Source organism: Opisthocomus hoazin, chromosome 4, assembly GCF_030867145.1.
Source record: "Opisthocomus hoazin isolate bOpiHoa1 chromosome 4, bOpiHoa1.hap1, whole genome shotgun sequence".
NCBI lineage: Eukaryota > Metazoa > Chordata > Aves > Opisthocomiformes > Opisthocomidae > Opisthocomus > Opisthocomus hoazin.
The window spans coordinates 18006294-18023081 of NC_134417.1; the positions used below are offsets into that span (position 1 = coordinate 18006294).

General features: G+C 62.5%; 1 protein-coding gene across 1 annotated transcript; it reads left to right on the top strand.

Moving 5' to 3' along the window:
• The first annotated feature begins 379 nt into the window (after positions 1 to 379).
• PTMA (prothymosin alpha) lies at positions 380 to 9225 on the top strand. Its single transcript, XM_075418161.1, is given in 6 exon segments — positions 380 to 508; positions 511 to 588; positions 4579 to 4650; positions 5348 to 5441; positions 7845 to 7918; positions 8354 to 9225. Coding segments are annotated over 6 exon segments (495 nt in total). The 3' UTR covers positions 8402 to 9225.
• The last annotated feature ends 7563 nt before the right edge of the window (positions 9226 to 16788 follow it).

Consider the following 16788-nt stretch of genomic DNA (forward strand, 5'->3'; position numbering starts at 1 on the left):
ACGGGGGTTGCGCCAGTTCTCCCGCGTCACTGTTATTATTATTTTTAACTCTTATTATTTTTTTTTCTTCCCCTCCGCGGGCGTGCGGGCTGGGGAAGACGGGGGGGGGGAGACGGCACACGGGGACGGCGAGCGCGCTCCCGCCGCCGCCTCACACGGCGCGGCGGGGCGGAGCGGAGGCGGCGGGGGCGGAGGCAGCGCGAGGGGAGGGGAGGGGGCGGGGCCCCGCTGCCCGCCTCCCCGCTCCTCGCCGACGCTGAGACCGGGCCCGAACTCATCGCCGCAGTGGCGGCGGCGCCGGCTCCTGCCGCTTTAAGCGGCCGTGCCCATTGTTTGCGCCGCGACCAATGGGCGCCGGCGGCCGCGGCGCGGGCGGCCAATGGGCGCGGCGCGGGGCAGCGCGCGCGCCGCCCCCGGCTCTATAAGAGGGCCCGTGGCGCCGCGTGAGTCCCCACTGGCTCGCGCAAAGCCATCTTGGCATTGTTCTGCACGCGCCGCCGCCCGCGCCGCCACAGCCCCGCCACAGCCCCGCACGCCCCCGCCATGTCCGACGCGGCCGTGGACACCAGCGCCGAGATCTCCGCCAAGGTGAGCCGCCGCCCCGCGCCGCGCCCCGCTTTGTTCCGCCCGCGTGGGGTTTTTTTTCTCCCCAAAAAACCGAATTTTTTCTTTTTTCTTTTTTTTTTTTTTTTTATCTTTTTCCCTTTTTGCGTTTTTCGGGATTTATCTCCTTCCCTTTCCCCTCCCCCCGCGCTTTCCCACCTCCCATCCCCGCCGGTTGAAGTTCGCGGCGGGGCTCGGTGCGGGGCCGTGCGGAGCCAGCCTGCGCCGTTTCTTTGTCTACAGCGTGCAGGAAACGTGCTCGCCGGTGCCGCCGGGTCCGCGGCCCTCTCATTCCCGCCTTTCCGCCGCGGCTGCGGGGCCGTCCCGCCGCGGCGGGGCTTGGTGTGTTGCGGCGGGGGGGGTGGGGGGTGGGAGCGCGATCGTGCGTCGGCAGCCGTCCCCGGCGGGGGGATGGCGGCGGCGGGCAGCGCTCGCCTCATTCAATCCGCTGCGGGAGCTTGACAGCCCCGTCGAACTTGGGTCCCGCTCGGTCCCGTCCCTGCGGGGGGGGGAGCTCCGGAGCGTGCACCAGAGGGCTGTGGGGCAGCGGCTGTTGCGGAGTCGCTTCCGAAAACCGGGGGGGGGGGGGGGGAGCTGGCGGTTGATCTTTCGGAGTTGCGCCCGGTTGTTGCGGGGGGAAGGTAATTGCTGTGTCGGTTTTAACACCCCCCCCCCCCCCCCGAGGGGTAACACTGGCTGTTTTGGAGTTGCCCCCTCGGGAGGGGTAGGGGGGACAGTTGCTGTGTGTGGGCTGCCCCGCGTGGGAGGGGGTTGCTATTTCGGAGTCGCCCCCGGAGGGGGGGGGCAGTTGCTATTTTCGGAGCCGCGCTGGTGCTGCGGGCCGAGGCCCCCCGCAGCCGGATAACTTTGAGAGTCGGTGATGGGGAGCGCCGGTACCGGCCGTGAAAGGCTCTCCCGGGAATCCCCGCTGCGGGTCCCGGCGCCCGCCTTTGTCTGCGAGCTGCGGCGGAGCGTCCCCCGGGGGCGCCAGGAACCCGCTCCGCGGTGCGCCCCGTCCAGCCCGGGGCCGCGGCCGGGTCCTCCCGCCTCGGCCGGGAAAGTTGCGATGGGGGGGAAGCACGACGACCGGTCCGGACCCGGGTGGGTGCGTGGGAAGGCGGCGGGGGATGGGGCGGCCGTGCCCGGGGGCTTCTCAAGCTGCGCCCCGGCCGGCACCGGGTCGTGCCGCTCCCGGGGGAAGCGGGGCTGGAAGGGGCGGGGGGGGGAATCTGTTGCGGAGCTGGGTTTACAAAAAAACAAAAAAAAAACCAACAAAACGCCGTTTCTGGCAGATTTCGATTTCACTTCTGTTTCCCGCTCCCGCAGCCGCACGGCCCCCCCCCCCCCCCGCTGCCCAGGCCTCCGCTCGGGGGCCGCGGTTCGGTCTCCGCTGCCTGCGGCTCTCACGGAGCCGGCGAGCGGCGAGACGGATCGATCCCCATCCCTACCGGAGGAACGGGGCCGAGATTGCCGTTAACCTTCCCCTGCCCTTTAAGCGGGCCGCGGCTCGCCCTCCGCGGGGGGACACCCACACCCGACGGGGGTCCCTGCTGCGGGGCGGGCGGAGGCGCGCACGGCGGCAAGGTGACACCCCCCCCCCCCCCCCCCGCCTTACAGCCAGTGGCCGGCGGGGAGCGCGGAGGCACCGGAGCCGTTCGCCCTCGTCCCGCCTCGCCGTCCGGGAGGCGGGGAGCGGGGTGGGGGGGTCCCGCCCCGCCCGGGAGGTGGCTCCGCGCCGAGCGCCGCCCCCGGCCGCCGTGCCGCGGGGGCGCCCACCACGTGCGGCCCTGCCCGCGCCGCCCCCTGGGAGCGGGAGTCCGCCGGGGACTACATTTCCCGGCAGCCCGCGGGGCGCCGGTCCGGCGCGCTGGCGGCCGGCCAATGAGAGGGGCGCGGAGAGTGGCGCGCGGTTTGAACGGCGGCCGGGCGCGTGGCGGCGCGGGGGGGGGGGCGGGGGGAGCCCCCTGCCGGCGGGAGGCGCGGGCTGCGGCGGCGGCTACTCCGCCGTCCCGGGGCGGGGAGGCGGTGAGGACTGGGATCACGCCGGGATGCCGGCAGAGCTTCCCCGGGCCGGTGATGCGTGACTAAACCCCATGGCTGTGCCACGGGCAGGCAGCCCCGCCACGCCTGCGGTGAGGGGCTCGGGAAGCACTGGGGCTGGAGCCATCCCGCCGCGGGCTGGGCCTGGGGAGCTCCCCGCTGCTGCACGGACCGCCTGGCCCGGTGCTCGTTAGTCTGAGTGTGCCTGCAGCAGCACAGGGAAGGTTGTTCATCCCGGGAAAAGCTCTGCGGACAGGTTGTTGCTTCACCGCGAGAGTCGCTTAACCTTTCATGAAGGAGTTCTTTGGAAAAGGACCGGCGGGCTTAGCGAGGTGTGGAAACTCTGAGCGCTCGCTCAGTCAGCTTGGCCTTCAGCTTGGGAAGCGCCTCGTGCCTGGCGTCAGGCAGCTGCTGTGGATTGCGGTGGTGCACGGGAGGCTACGTGGTTGCAATCGGCCTTGGCGGGAGCCGCCAACCGGGTAAAACTGTGCCGGAGACAGCCTGGGATGATTCCTGCGTGAGCGGTGGAAGGAGGAGGGGGCTTGTGGTTTGTTTCACCCCAGGCTCTTGGGGTGCTGGTTTGATTAGGTGAGGCCCAGTCACCCCAGAGCTTGCTTCCGAAGAAAGCCTTTCCTTGGTGTGCCCGCAGCCCCGGTAACAGCGTCTGTGCGTGCTCATCTGGGTCTGAGAGGTTTGAATAACACGGTGGTCTCAAACCCCGGCGCTGTCTCACGGAAGCAGCCTGCAGGGTAGTAGAAACCCCTCCCCTCCCCCTGGAACAATGGTCATGCTAGCAGGGCCAGGCCATGCTCTCACCACCGGTCTTCTTACAAGGAATCATTCTCACAAGGAATCAGCCACAGCTTGGCGGGAGTGAAAGTCCCCGCTTGCTGTGGGGCTGCCAGGCAGCGCCAAAAGATGGGTGGGCAGGGGGCAAAGCCACCGCTGTGGCAGTGAAGTGGGCTGCGGCCAGCAGCTTCCAAACACCTTGTGGTCACTGCTGAAGCTGGCTGTGCCGCTTGGTCCCAGGGAAGGGCCTCTCGGCTTCCCTTGGCTGGGGTAGCGCTCCTTGCACTGAAGGATCTCGCTCCAGCTGATGGAGGAACAGAAGGGGAGAGGATGCGAGCAGAGATACCAGTGTTAAATCCAAGTGTTCTTTATGCGGGAACATAAAGTTGGATCCTCTCAGCCTGTTTGCTGAGTGACTTGGCATGACGTTTTGACAGTGATCAATAGCAAAACCACACAAGCTCCCGCTCTCCTCTCGCGCTGCTGGTGGTGGAGATTTGAACCGAACTAGCCAGGCACAGCTCTTGGAGCGGTGTGAAAATAGACTTCATCCCCCACCCCATCCTGTTACACTTAAAGCCGCGATCCTGGAGTCTCCTCTCTGCTGCTGCGAGAAAGACCAGGCGTGTAATATTTGCCGTATGATTTTCCCCAGGCGGGGCAGAGACCGCAGTCTCTGCTAATGAGTCCCTGGGATTTGTTCCTGCTGCGAAGGTATGGAGCAGCCGTGGACGTCCGCAGCCGTGGGGCGGGGGAGCCTGTATGTTGGACGGGGCTGCCGGCTCGCCGTGGCATTGCAGGAGCTTGCGTGGACTGTGCTAAGATGGGCAATCGGCCAGCTCCACTGCTGTTGAGTGTATGCAGGCGGCCAGCTCTGTGTGTTTGGGAGCTCAGAGGTGAAACAGAGCAGTCTCTCTTTTAGATAGCTGCTTCTCTGGTGAGGCTGACTTGGACTGAGATTCACCCCCACGCTCTCCCATTCCCAAGGAGGAGCCAGAATGTGGTGACCAAATTGCAGAGCAAATCGGTGTGAAGAGGAAAAACCACCTCGTGCTCTCTGACTCTGCTTTTCACACCTGATCGGCAGCTTCTCTGAGCTGGGCACCTGCAATTGGGGTGACTTCTCTGCTTTTCTGCTCCTTCCAGGATCTAAAAGAGAAGAAGGAAGTTGTTGAAGAAACAGAAAATGGCAGAGATGCACCGGCCAATGGCAACGCTGTGAGTATGGCTAAGACCTGCAGGGAGAGGCAGTCCTTACGCCAACGCCTTTTTATTTTCCTCCCCCTTCTTGCTTTTGCTGCGAGCTTGTCCCCAGCCCTGCCCGAGAGGGGACCCCTCTAAATGGCAGCGCTGTGCTGCGCAGAGTGCTTGAGCCTTTGGGGCTGCAGGTTCAGCGGGTGCTCCTGGGCCTGTGGGCAGTTCGTGTGTGTGGAAGGGAAGGGCTGCGCTTGGATCCCCTCCCCGAAAGCTGTCTGAGGTTGTGTTTGGTGCCACCTCCTTCCCAGGCCCTGGAAAAGGGAGGGGGGGGACACCCCAAACCCTAGACTTAGAGCGTTACAATCAGCTGAGCGGGGAAACACATTGTGTACAAGCAAACCGGTTGGTTTCCTATTTTTAACTTGCTAGGGGAAATTCACTCTGCTGCATTTCAATGTGTCACAAGAGCCTTTGCAGTCTTTGTCTCGGCCTCAAAGCTGCAGCCCCGAGTTACTGGAGACTTGATCTTTCGTGCCTGGGCTGCCCGCGTCGTGTGGAGGCAGGCAGGGAGCGGGACACCCACCTGGGGCTCCGGTGGGCTGGTGCTTTGCTTTAGGCAGGAAAGGTGGGGACACGTGCTTACTTCTGCTGAATGTCTCTTCCCCCTTCTCCCTTCCCCGGTGCATATTTTTAAGTGATGTTTTGTCTTGCCAAGGAGAACGAGGAAAACGGAGAGCAGGAGGCTGACAACGAAGTAGACGAAGAGGAAGAGGAAGGTGGTGAGGAAGAGGACGAGGAGGAAGAGGGTGATGGTAACTTTCTTTGTTCCCCCCGGCCCCATCCCAGGGCTGCGTCCTGCCCTGGACGGCAGGTTCCCTCCCGGGAGCAGTATCTCCCTCACGGCTGAGGCCCAGCCAGTCGGGCTCAGTCCCTCCTCGCTTGCCCGGGCCACCAATGCTGGGAGTGAAGTCACCCTTGAACCCCTTCCAGCAGGCTGAGGGCAGATTCCTTCCTTCCTCCCTCCCTCTGGCCAGACAGCACCGCGCCGTGGCGCTGAATAAGCGCATTAGCCCTTCCGTGCGAGCGGGAAAACCTGCCCTTGACTCTTGTGATTGCAACGGCTGCCGCAGGCACAAGTGCCGGCCAGTGGGATGGGGACAGCCCTGGGTGGCTGTCCCTTGGCACAGGGGATGGGTCGCCATCCTTGTTCATGGAGCAGCACGCTCAGAGGCCGATGCGATCCCCTCTCCCAGCCCTTTCCTGGGCTGGATGCCATGTGGAAGCGGGCAGTGGAACCTGTGGCTCTTCCCCGCTCCTCCAAGGGGAGCGGATGTGCTTGCTTTGAACCTTCCCTGTCTGCAGAGTCCCGTGTGCCCCCCTCCCCTGGCCTCCTGGCCTGACCCAGCCTGGAAGTGGGTTTTGGCAGCAGCAACCAGAAACGCAGCAGTGACTTGCCGAATCGCTTCTCGCCCTCCCCGCTATTATTTCTTTTTTTTCTTGAGATCTACTTGGATGAATAACGTTGTTTATTTTTATCACTCGTTAAGGCTGGGAGAAAACCATTCTTGTGATGTTGAGATGAACTCGGGGCCCTTGATTAGCTGTTACTAGGTTAATCCCCTGTGAATTTTCGGTTCGTGTGCTGACCTACTAACCTGTTGGTTAGTTTTGGGAGACAAGGACAGGGCTGGAAATATAATGACTGTTAGACCAGCACCTGTTGAGACCTGTTCACACTTAGGATTTTAACCCTTGGGGGCAGAGCTCAGTGCTCCCACGTGCTGTCCTGAGCCCATCTACCTCCAGCCCTGCTTTGGGGTGAAACACTCGCCTCTCCCCGCTCCCCTCGGGCAGGAGGGGATGCGTGTGCCCCAGGCGCGTGTGTGTGGGGTGGAAGTGTTGCTTGGATACTGCCATCACAGGCCCTGGGAGCTTCAGTCCCGCAGTGCCAGCCCCACTCTTCCCAGCTCGCCAAGCGCAGGCACGATTTGGCACACAGCGCTTGGAGGTGTGAATGCCTCGCTGGGATCCCACACGGCTTTGTCCACCAGTGCCTGCTGCCCTCGGGTGATCCCTGCCTGAGAGCTGCACCTGAGCAGCTGGACGCAGCAGGAGGGCTGTTCAAAGGCAGCGAGTGCAGCTTGCATCAGCTCTTTTTTCCAACACTTGCAGCCAAACTCTGTCCTGGAGTTTGACAGCAGAGGGGAGCTTGAGGGTGTATTTTTCTCACCCTTCTTCCCATCCCATCTCATTATTTGCTTTGCTTAAAGCAGCTCAAAGAACTAAAAATGCTCCCAATCAGCTTGGTGTTGTCACCTGACCCACCGGCCAGCACGGTGTGTGTGATGGCTGCCAGGGTGTTGATCCATCGTCGGGAGCTAAGCTTGACCCTTTGCGCCGCATGGGCCACGCCGGGGAGAGGAGAGGGGAGGATGGGCTGACCTTAATCCCCCTGGCTGTCTGTACGTGTGGCTCGTGGCAGTGGTTTAAAGCCAGCTTACTGGCCTTAACACTCTAAGTTTTAGTAGGGTCTCCTGTTACACAAGAGACTTGTCTTGGCAGCCGAGCGATTGTTCCCCCTCTGGGGCCTCCGATCTTGCTCCTGACCCCCCAAAACTGGCCGAAGGCAATGGACTTGGTTGTTCTGATCCACTGGCCTATTTGAGCTCAAAGTGGGTCAAAGCCCAGAGCTCCCTGCTCATCCTCCTCTCCAGCTGCAAGAGAAGTTGATAGCATTTGTTTGCCGTTCTGATAATTAGAAAGTGTTCTGACTCAGAACTAATGCGTTCTGGCTCTCTTAACTCATTAAAGATGGACTAATAGCTGCGAAGGGAAGCAGAAGTAATCCGGAACGGTTAGGGGAGCAGCCACTAGAAGGAGTTTTTTCCTCTCTCTATTTTTGGGTTTTTCCTTTTTTTTTTTTTTTTTTTCCATTATTTCAGTGCTCGTGGTAGGTCCTGGTTTTGCCATCCTGTTGCCTGTGCTATAAATGCAGAGTGAGCCAGGCTCGATGCTGCCAATCCTTGTTTCCCCTTGGGTGGGTCATGTCGGTTGGGTGACGCCCTGAAAGCCCCCGTGTCCTTGGGCATCTGCTGTCCTGAGCAGGGGACGCTGGGCATCACAGCGTGGGGCTGAGCCAGAACTAAACCCAGAGGGGAGGTGCGGGTACTGGAACCCTCCCAGAAGATCTGATGTTCCTCCCCTTCTCTGCGCAGGTGAGGAAGAGGATGGTGACGAAGATGATGAAACTGAGGGAGCCACAGGCAAACGGGCAGCTGAGGACGACGAGGTAGGAAGAGCAGCCAGCCCCTCGGAGCCACCCGTGTCCCCGGAGGGCTCGAGGGAGTGTCGGAGGGGCTGAGTGGGGTTCCGGGGCTGGAGCGCCCTGCCCGCGTGCTGGCTGTGCCTCTCTGGGGACGCGGCCCAGTTCTGTTCATACGCTGGCCTCCTTAGTGGGGTGTCCGCTCCGGCTGCGCGGAGCCACAGGCCCTGGGTTGGGGAGCCCCAGGGTGGGGGTGCTCGGGGACACTCCCCGAGCTGGCTGCAAGAGAGTATTTTTTGCACATGGGGGGGGAAAACACTTGTGCTGCTCTACCCTTGTCCCTGGGGGTGGGAGAGGGACCTGAAGCTCCCTCGCCTCTCTGCCTACCTTGGGGGCCTCTTGGCAGTGCCCCGGCAGCCCTGCTCGCTGTCCCCTCTCCTGATGGCTTTGCTTTCCCCCCAGGATGACGACGTCGATCCCAAGAAGCAGAAAACCGATGAAGATGACTAGGCAGCAAATTATTATTATTTTTTTTAAAATAAGGAAAACAAACCAACAAAAAAGGCCAGCGCGTCCTCTTCACCCTTGGGACCCCCCCCCCCCTTCCTTCCCTCCCGTCACAACCCCCTCCACACACACACGCATCCCCTTCCTCCCCCCTCCGCCGTGGTCATCCTCACCAAGTAGAGTGAACCCCGTCCCCGGCCCCCCGGCGCGGCGCTGCCACTCAACGAACATACGAAACGATTTCGCCCGTTAGCGGGGAGAGAAACCCCCCCTTCCCCCATCCCCCCAAGCACCAAAACTTCAAGGCCCTGCTTTCTTTCTTAAAAGTACTTTAAAGGAGAATTTGTTTGTATTTTTTATTTACATTTTATATTTTTGTACATATTGTTAGGAGGTCCGCCATTTTTAAGTGATCTCGGATTGACCAAAAGGGGGGCTTTGAAGTGTATATCTCTCTTGTTACCTATCTCTGACTTTACTTGTGGTGTGACCAGGCCCAAACCATTATCTCAAAGGAGAATAAAACAAAACCTTGTAAAAAAATTAAAAAAAAAGACAAAAATGCAAAAAAAAAAAAATTTACAATCTTATTCTGAGCATTCCAGTAACTTTTTTTGTGTATGTACTTTAGCTGTACCATAGATCGTGGTTTGTATGAGGTGGCAAGGCCAAAGATAAAAAGGTTTTCTTTTTTTTTTTTTTCTGTCTATGAAGTTGCTGTTTATTTTTATTTTTTTTTCTTTTTTTTTTGGCCTGTTTGATGTATGTGTGAAACAATGTTGTCCAACAATAAACCGGAATTTTATTTTGCTGAGTTGTCCTAACAAGGCTGCCTCCCAACTGCTGCTTTTTGTTTTTAGTTTTCATTTGTTTTAATTTTTTTATTTCTTTCTCCCCTTCTTTCCTTCCTTCCTTTCTTTCTTTGCTTTGGACAGTTGAAGAGGGGGTAGGGTGATGCAGGGGGTTGCTGGGGGGGGTCTGGGGGGTGTTGCCTGTGGCGTGGGGCTGTGGGCAGGGTGAGCACGGCTGCCCCTGCTCCGGGGCAGCTGGGGGGATGGGTCAGACTAGGAAACCGTTGGAGATCGGGGCTGCGTGGCAGTGAGCTGGGGTGTGGGCATGGGGCGCTCGGCCATCCTGCTGTTCCCCCAGTGGGACACGGGGGGGATGAGAAACCCACCCCCAACGTCCTTGCAAGGTCTGCGGTGGGTGGGTGACCCTGCAGCTGGGGGTCTGAGGCCGTGCCAGTGGCTCCCCTTCCTTTGGGATGTGTTCGCAGTGTGGCTGGGGCGTGGTGGGACGCGTGTGCTGGAGCAGGCGGTGTTTGGCAGGGATGGAATTCATCCCAGGTTGGTCCCCGAGGGATGTGCCAGCTGCCCAGCGCTTTGTGGGGTGCCCGCTTGGCAGAGGTCTGGTGATGGGACTGCGGGAGGCAGGCTGGGCTTCGTCTGCTTCAACCCAACTGAAAATGCTGTCACTGCTTTGCTCCTCACCTGCCTTCAGCTAATTTTTCCTCCCTTCTCTAGGGCGTTGGAGCTGGGACCAGCGCAGCTGGGCGTGCGGAGCCCGTTCCCAGGAACCTGCCTTGCGTCTGCGCCTCCCAAACCCTCGCCCCAGCTCGAGTGAGCCCCTGTTCTTGCCGAGCCGGGCTGCGCCGAAGCCTCGCCAGATGGTCTCGGTTCCTCCTCTCGCGCTGCAATCTGGCTGTTAGCGCTCAGATGCAGGGGGGTGATTTTTATTTTCCTTTTTTTAAAAAAAAAAAAAAAAAAAGAGGGAACATCGTGCATTTAGTGCGCTGGCTGTGAGGGGCACAGTTCCTCCTGATCCCCGGGAGCAGCCAGGTCATTTACTCTGTATTTACACCGGTGGCAAAGCAGCTCAAGATCTGGCTCCCTGTCCTTAATTATCCAACTAATCGCCGTGCTAGCTGATAGCTTATCAGATTTACTGCCTCGGTTCACAGGCCGTATCCAGCCCCGCCTGGGTGCCGGGGTGCTGGAGGCCAGCGCTGGGTTTGATCAGTGGGTGCTCTGATGTCCCTAGCGGGACGTGATGATGCTGGGAGCGGCAAACGGCGCTGCGGAGCGTCACCGTACGGCTGGGTGCTGCCTCGAGGGGCCGTGCACCACGACGGGCCACAAAGACGTGCGGTTTGGCCCGGCGCCTGCAGGTTATTGAGAGAAGTTTCTGCAGCTGAGGAGCTGGTGACAGCAGGCTCCGGTGTCGCAGAGACGCGGAGACCCAGGGGCCCAGCTCTGTACCCACGGGAGGACGTTTTTGGGGGGGAATGGCGGTCTTGCTGTCCCCCATTGCAGAGCGGGACCTGTCCTACAGCCTGCAGCCCCCCGAAAGCTGGGGGCAGTGGGTAGCGGGGTCCTCGGGGTGGAGCTGGGGGGTGGCGATGGGCAGGGCAGCAGGCAGGCGGGGGGACCCCAGCCCCACGCGGTCAGCCCCACGGCCGCTGGCGATGGGGAGGGCAGGCTCTGCTCCCTCGCCTCCAGCAGCGCAGGGCAGCCCCCGTGTTTCTGCACCCCGTTTCTGCTGCCTGCGGGTACCGGGCTGCAGCCACGGCTGGGTCCGGGGGTGTCTGGCAGCCCCCCGCCACCCCGTGCCCCTGGCCAGGCTCCCAGCGTGGGGGGGGGGCAGGCCGGTGCTGGCACTGGGGGCTGAGGCCGGACACAGCTCGGTGCATGGGCTGCCACTGGGACCGCCTCCCCTGCCCCGCTGCCCAGCCACAGCCCCAGCCAATCCCCACGCACCGGCACAGCCTGCCAGCCAATCGCATGCTGCCACCTGTCCCTCTCTCCCCCTCCCCCCCCTCCTGCTGCCACCACCAACCACAATCAAGCAACACCCGGGCCTGACCAATCCCAGCCCGCCACCCGGCGCTTCCCCCCCAGCCAACCACGTGCCGCCACCTGTCCCTGCTGCTGTCCCCCCTTGGCAGCAGCAGCTCACCAATCGCAGGGGGAGGGAGACCGCTCCGAGCCAATCTGGAGCTGCCACCTGTCAGCTGGCCCAGCCAATCAGAGGCAGCCACTCCCCCCAAAGGGCTATAAAGGCTCGTCAGTGCTGGGGCTCTGCTGGTGTTTGGAGCTGGGCTGTAGGGGGATGATGACCCCTTGAAGGAGCCTACTGCCAGCAAGGTCCCAGAGGGGATGTGGTCTTGAAGGTGGCTCCTTGTCTTCTTTTGCACCCACGTGCCCCACGGGGCCTTCTGGATGCATCCAAGAAGCTACAATGATTGCTCACATGGATGATATCTTGGCATGGGGACTGGGAGCAGCAGGTCCCCCTCAGCAGGAGATGGCTTGCAGGAGTTGTGCCAGCTGAAGGCACCTCTGAGGATCTTAGAAATGGTCTCCCTGGTGAGCCGGCCTTATGCCAGCAGATGCCTGGTGGGACCTGGAGAGCACCGCCTGCCTCTGGTGCACAGAAGATGATCTCCACCACTGCCTGGTGACCAGAGCCAGGCTCTGTCGGGGGCTGGTGCCACAGGATGGGAGGTGAAGAGCATGTGACCATGGTGTGCCTTCAGGCAGGGCACGGTGGTGCTGGGTCCCTCACCCAGGGCTTCGAGTCACATGTTCAGCTGTAACCTGCAGAGCATAAGTACTGCTTGTGCTGCCCCTTGCCTGCAGATGTGACCCACGCGTGGTGGGTGACTTGCTTTGTGGTTGGACTGCTGATCATGCTGGTCCTGGAGACAATGGAGGTGAACATCTCAAGTTGTTCTGGGGTGTGCTTGCTGGCTGCTAACCACTGAAGATAGCCCGGGTAGCTCCCAAATGTAGCTGTCCGGAGAGCTGCAGGGTGCCTCGAATGAGCCTGGAAGGACTTGGGCTGTGCGGATGCGTACAGGTGGCCACTGCAACCAAGGGCAGCTCTTCCCGAGGACTCTGCTGTGCTGGGCCTCAGCTGGAGCGATGGTGTCCTACATGTGGCTGAACAGCCAGGTGAACTGAGAGCGACTTCCACACGGTCGGCCTGAAATGTGGCACATCAGTGGAGCTGTGCTGCCAAGGGTCGCAGCCAGTGTAACCAGTGGGGCTGGGCCCATGCTGTGCGGGCATCCAGACTGGGTCTGGACCAGCAGATCTGTCTCCAGTCCTGACCTCCTGCCTGTAGAAGGGTAGGACCTGTTCCATCAGCTCAAGCTGCATCAGCTATAGCTTTCAGTAGCCTCATCCAAAATGCTTTTTGTTGCATCTTGACAACCTTCATGAAATTTCGAGAACCTTGAGGGCTTGATGGAGAACCTGCCTGAGAGGGATGTGGGACTTGGGCTCCAAACTAGGCACAGGCTGGGGTTACTGGTGTGGTTTGCATCTGGGCAAATAACTGGCAGCTGCTTAACAGTCTGAGTGAAACTGCCTTGTGGGCATGACGCTTGAAGATCACAAACACCTAAGCACTTTTGGTGTTGCTGTTGGAACATAGATGTGAAGAGCTGGTCTCTGGCGGAGCGCTTGCCACCCGGCTCAGGGTGTGAGGTGTCCCAGGAGAGCAGACCTCTCGGGAGTGGGCTGGGGAAGCCCGGACCCCTTGGCCAGTCTTGGCTAATCTCATGTAGCGGAGGCAGACCTCCTAAATGGTGCAGGGATGTTTGTGTGCTTGCCCCGAGAGCTGTCTGGTGTGGACAGGAAAGCCCAGCCCATGCTGAGGAGCTGATGTGGAAGATCTAGTTCCTGTCTGGTCCCCAGCTGCCATGTGCCCCATCGCCTGTCCACCTCGGTGAGCCAGGGCAGCTCCAGTCCTCGACCCTGACTTGGCAGTCAGGGGGGACACAGCAGTCCCCAGCCCAGTGGAGGTCCTTGAGACCTGAAACCCAGCTGGATGCTAACCCCTACTGCCATGTCTCCTTGGGGCCACCACCCCAATCCTTGACCCCTCTGGGGTAGCAGCCTTGGAGAGGGAGCAGGGCTGGGGTGCCTGTGGCTCCTCCTGTGCAGATGCCAGGAATTCTCCATCCTTCCTCACACCGACGGCTGCTCTGGCTGAGCTGATCCTCTCCGAAGGGCGGCAGAGCCGGAGGAAGGGCTGGGGGGGAACCCTGGGCTTTGTGTGCCCCAAGGAGGGCCATGCCTCCTGCTCATGGCTGGCTGGGGAGCCCTGGAGGGACAGCTGGGGGCGGTGGGCTTGGGGACCCCCCTGTAGTGCCACCCTAGGTGTGATCCAGGAGAGACTTGGGAGGAAGAAGCGAGTGCTGCGCGTCGGGGCAGACGGGGACCTGGAGACCCTCTCATGTCCCTTTGCTGAGGAGGTGCAGCACAAGCTGGCAGTGTGGAAGTTCAACCCTATTAGCCCCTGGAGAATCCACAGGGATGGAGACCTCAGGCTGTACATCTGCTGGGACAGGGTCTTCGCATGTGTCTTTTCCTGCCCAGGAGGGAGGCCTGAAGGTGAGGGGCTGCTGTGAGCAGCGGGCTCAGCCTCTCCCTGTGTGCCAGCCGGGGATGGGGGTCTTCCCGCTGGCTTTGGGGACGGGGGTGCGCCGGGCGCTGGGCACCTCTCTGCCCCCCTCTCTTGCCGCAGGCAGAGCGGGCTCCTGGCCCTGGTCTGTCAGGGAGCTGGGAACCAGCACCCCTCTGATGGCTTAGGGCAGGAGGTGCGAGGGTGACGCTGCTGGTGTCTGAAGCTGGAGACCTGGATGCTCCGTTGATGAGAGGAGGACATGAGCCACCCTCTCCCTGGGGACACTGCCAGCCTCCGGGCCCACAGGCGGAGAGGGAAGTGGCTCCAGATTGCCTGGGGGGGGCTGGATGTGGGAATGGGTGCAGAGCCCGGACCCCTGGTGAGCCGAACCCCAGCCAGCGCAGGGGCTGGCTCCCCGTCCTGGGGCCCTGCTCATCATCCCCCGTGGTGGGGGGGTGCTGCTTCCCTGGGGACACCCCCAGCGCAGGGGCCTGTCCCGGGGACGGGCGGGGGGACAGAGGCTGCAGCTCTGGGGGGCTGAGCAGCGGGCGGGAGCGGGGCTGTGGGGCTCTGCCGTGGGAAGGAGTGAGCATTCTGCGTCCTCCCGCATCCCCCGGCTTGGCAGGGGTAGGGCTGACGGGGGGACCCCCTCGACCCGCAGCCGGAGCAGACCCCCGGGGGGGTCCGGGCCCGGCGCGCGCAGCCCGGCCGAAGGGCTGCTCCCCTCCTGGGTGCCGCGTCCCATCCCGGCTGGCCCGCCCAGCCCCCCTGGCAGCGGGGGGCCCTGCCCTGTGTGGCTCTCCCGGGGTCCTCCCGGCCGCGCCTTACCGCTGTCTTGCAGCACCATCTAGTGCTGCGGGGCGGGGAAGCCAACCCGACACCCCCCTGCCCCCCCATGCTCTCCTCCAGCCGCTTTTGCTTCTTTGTCATCAGCCAGGTGACCCCGGCTCCTTAAGGACCTCGCCTTCGGGGTCTTCGCATCACCCCCGCAGCTTCCTCCCGCATCCCCGGCGGCCTCTTGGTGTCCATCTTCCATGGCTGGCGTCAGCGGGTTCCTTTCCCACCGCTCGTCACCCTGCCCCTTTTGCACACCTGGGCAACGCCAGCCAGCCCGTTCCAGCTCGGCTTTCTGGACAGTGGGAGGGCATCCTGCTGTCCCCTCCTTCCCTCGCTCCACGTCCCCAGCTCGTCCCCTCGCAGGTCATTGTCACTTCTGGGTGCCTGGCCCTGGGGTGCTGGGAGAGCAGGTGGGCTTCTGGCACAGGGCTGGGCGCCGTAAGGATGGGGTGCTCTGCAAGAGGGTCCGTGGCCATCGCTGGCCCCCACCGAGGCTGGGGGTGCCGGTGGGGAGCGCTGCTGTAGATGCAGATGTCGGGCGTGCGGTGGGGCGAGGCGGGTGCTGAGCCCCAACAGGGACTGCACCCAGGCGCCGTGGCACCGCGGGGCTGGCGGCCGAGGGCTCCCAAGGGCAGAAGGAGTTGGGCACTTGGGACTGAAAACAGGGCCTCCTGCCTCTGCCCGCTGCCCTCCTGTCTGGGGACGGGTGGGTCTGCGCCGAAGTCACCTGGCAGCCCCGAGGTCTCTGTGGCCGAGCAGCTCGACACCGGCCTTGGTCTCTGCCCGCGCTGTCCTGGTGACCCTGGAGAGGGATCTCTGCCCCCAAAAGGGGACAGAGGGACCCAAACCTTCCCAGCCCTCTTGTTCCCCTCCCAGTGCCACTGGGGAGGGGGACGAGACCCCCGCAGGCTGCCACGCGCTGCCCACCGCTGCCTGCGCCCGCAGGAAGGCAAGAGTAGCGAAGCAGGCACCGAACATAACGTGGCCCTGGGCTGTCTGTGCGCCTTTTGATCGCCCGTAACCTTCCTGTCTCGGCTAATTAACCGCGTTAGGGCGGCTCTGCTTCCCGCCTGAGCGTTATCGGGCAGGGCAGATCTGGGGCAGCGCCAGCGGGAGCCTTGCTCCGCTGTTCTGGGGGGGTCAGGCAGCTGAGAGCCCCCGCGGTGGCTGGGGACGATGCCCGGTACCCTGATGAGGTGCTGGCGATGGGCAGCGAGGGTGGGAGAGCCCAGGGCTTGCTGCGGGGTGGGGAGGAGCTGGCCCCGTCCCCCTGTCACAGCACGCAGGCAAGAGCCCAGTGCACCCAGGGGCAGGGTCCCGCTGCGCAGCCGGCCCTGCGTGCCGTTGAGGGGTGGTTTACATTGCCGTAAGCCAGGCCTGTGCTTCAGGGAGCCTCTGGGGTGTGACGGACCCCAAAACCACACAGAGCGCTCCCCTAAAGCCAAATGCGTGCTGTGCATCACCCTCCTCCCCTGCTGCCTCGCTGCTTGTACCCCGTGACTGCGCGACGCTCCAGCTTGGAGGGCTCCCAGGCAAAGACACGCTGAAGGGCCGTGGGGATGGAGCTGGCTTTTTAGACGTGTCACCCCAAACCTCTCCGTGCCAGCTGGGCGAAGCTGCCCTGCCGAGGCCGGGATGTTCCAGGTGGGACCCTTTTTTGTAAACAAAAGGGGAAATTGCTGCGCTGTTCCCCGCTCCCTCTTTCTTTGCACAGAGGGTGGCATGGGGCTGTCCTCAGGCCCCGTCCAGGGCCACCCCGGGCACAGGGACGGCTGGTGGCAGTGGTGATGAACCCCACCCCACCCCCACCCCCCCCCCGACCTCCTGCTCCGCTCTCGCCCTTTCCAGCCCCACGTCTCCCTTTGCTGGAGCCTTCGCTACCCTGGTGCCAACGGCCCCGTGCCAGGGAGCAGAGAGCTGCGCGCACCACGCTCGGCCTTGGGGACGGGGCGTGCTGGGCTCAGCACATCGCCCGCCTGTGTCTCCTGGCCCTTCTCCCTGGCCCCCACATCGCTGTCGGCCCCGCGGGGAGGGCACCCCAGGTCCTCCTGCCTGAGACGAGCACCCCGGGGCCCTTCGCCCGGATTTTGGTGCCCGGTCAGGGCGTGCTGTGCGCTCCCCGGGGCCTTTCTGCTGGCCGG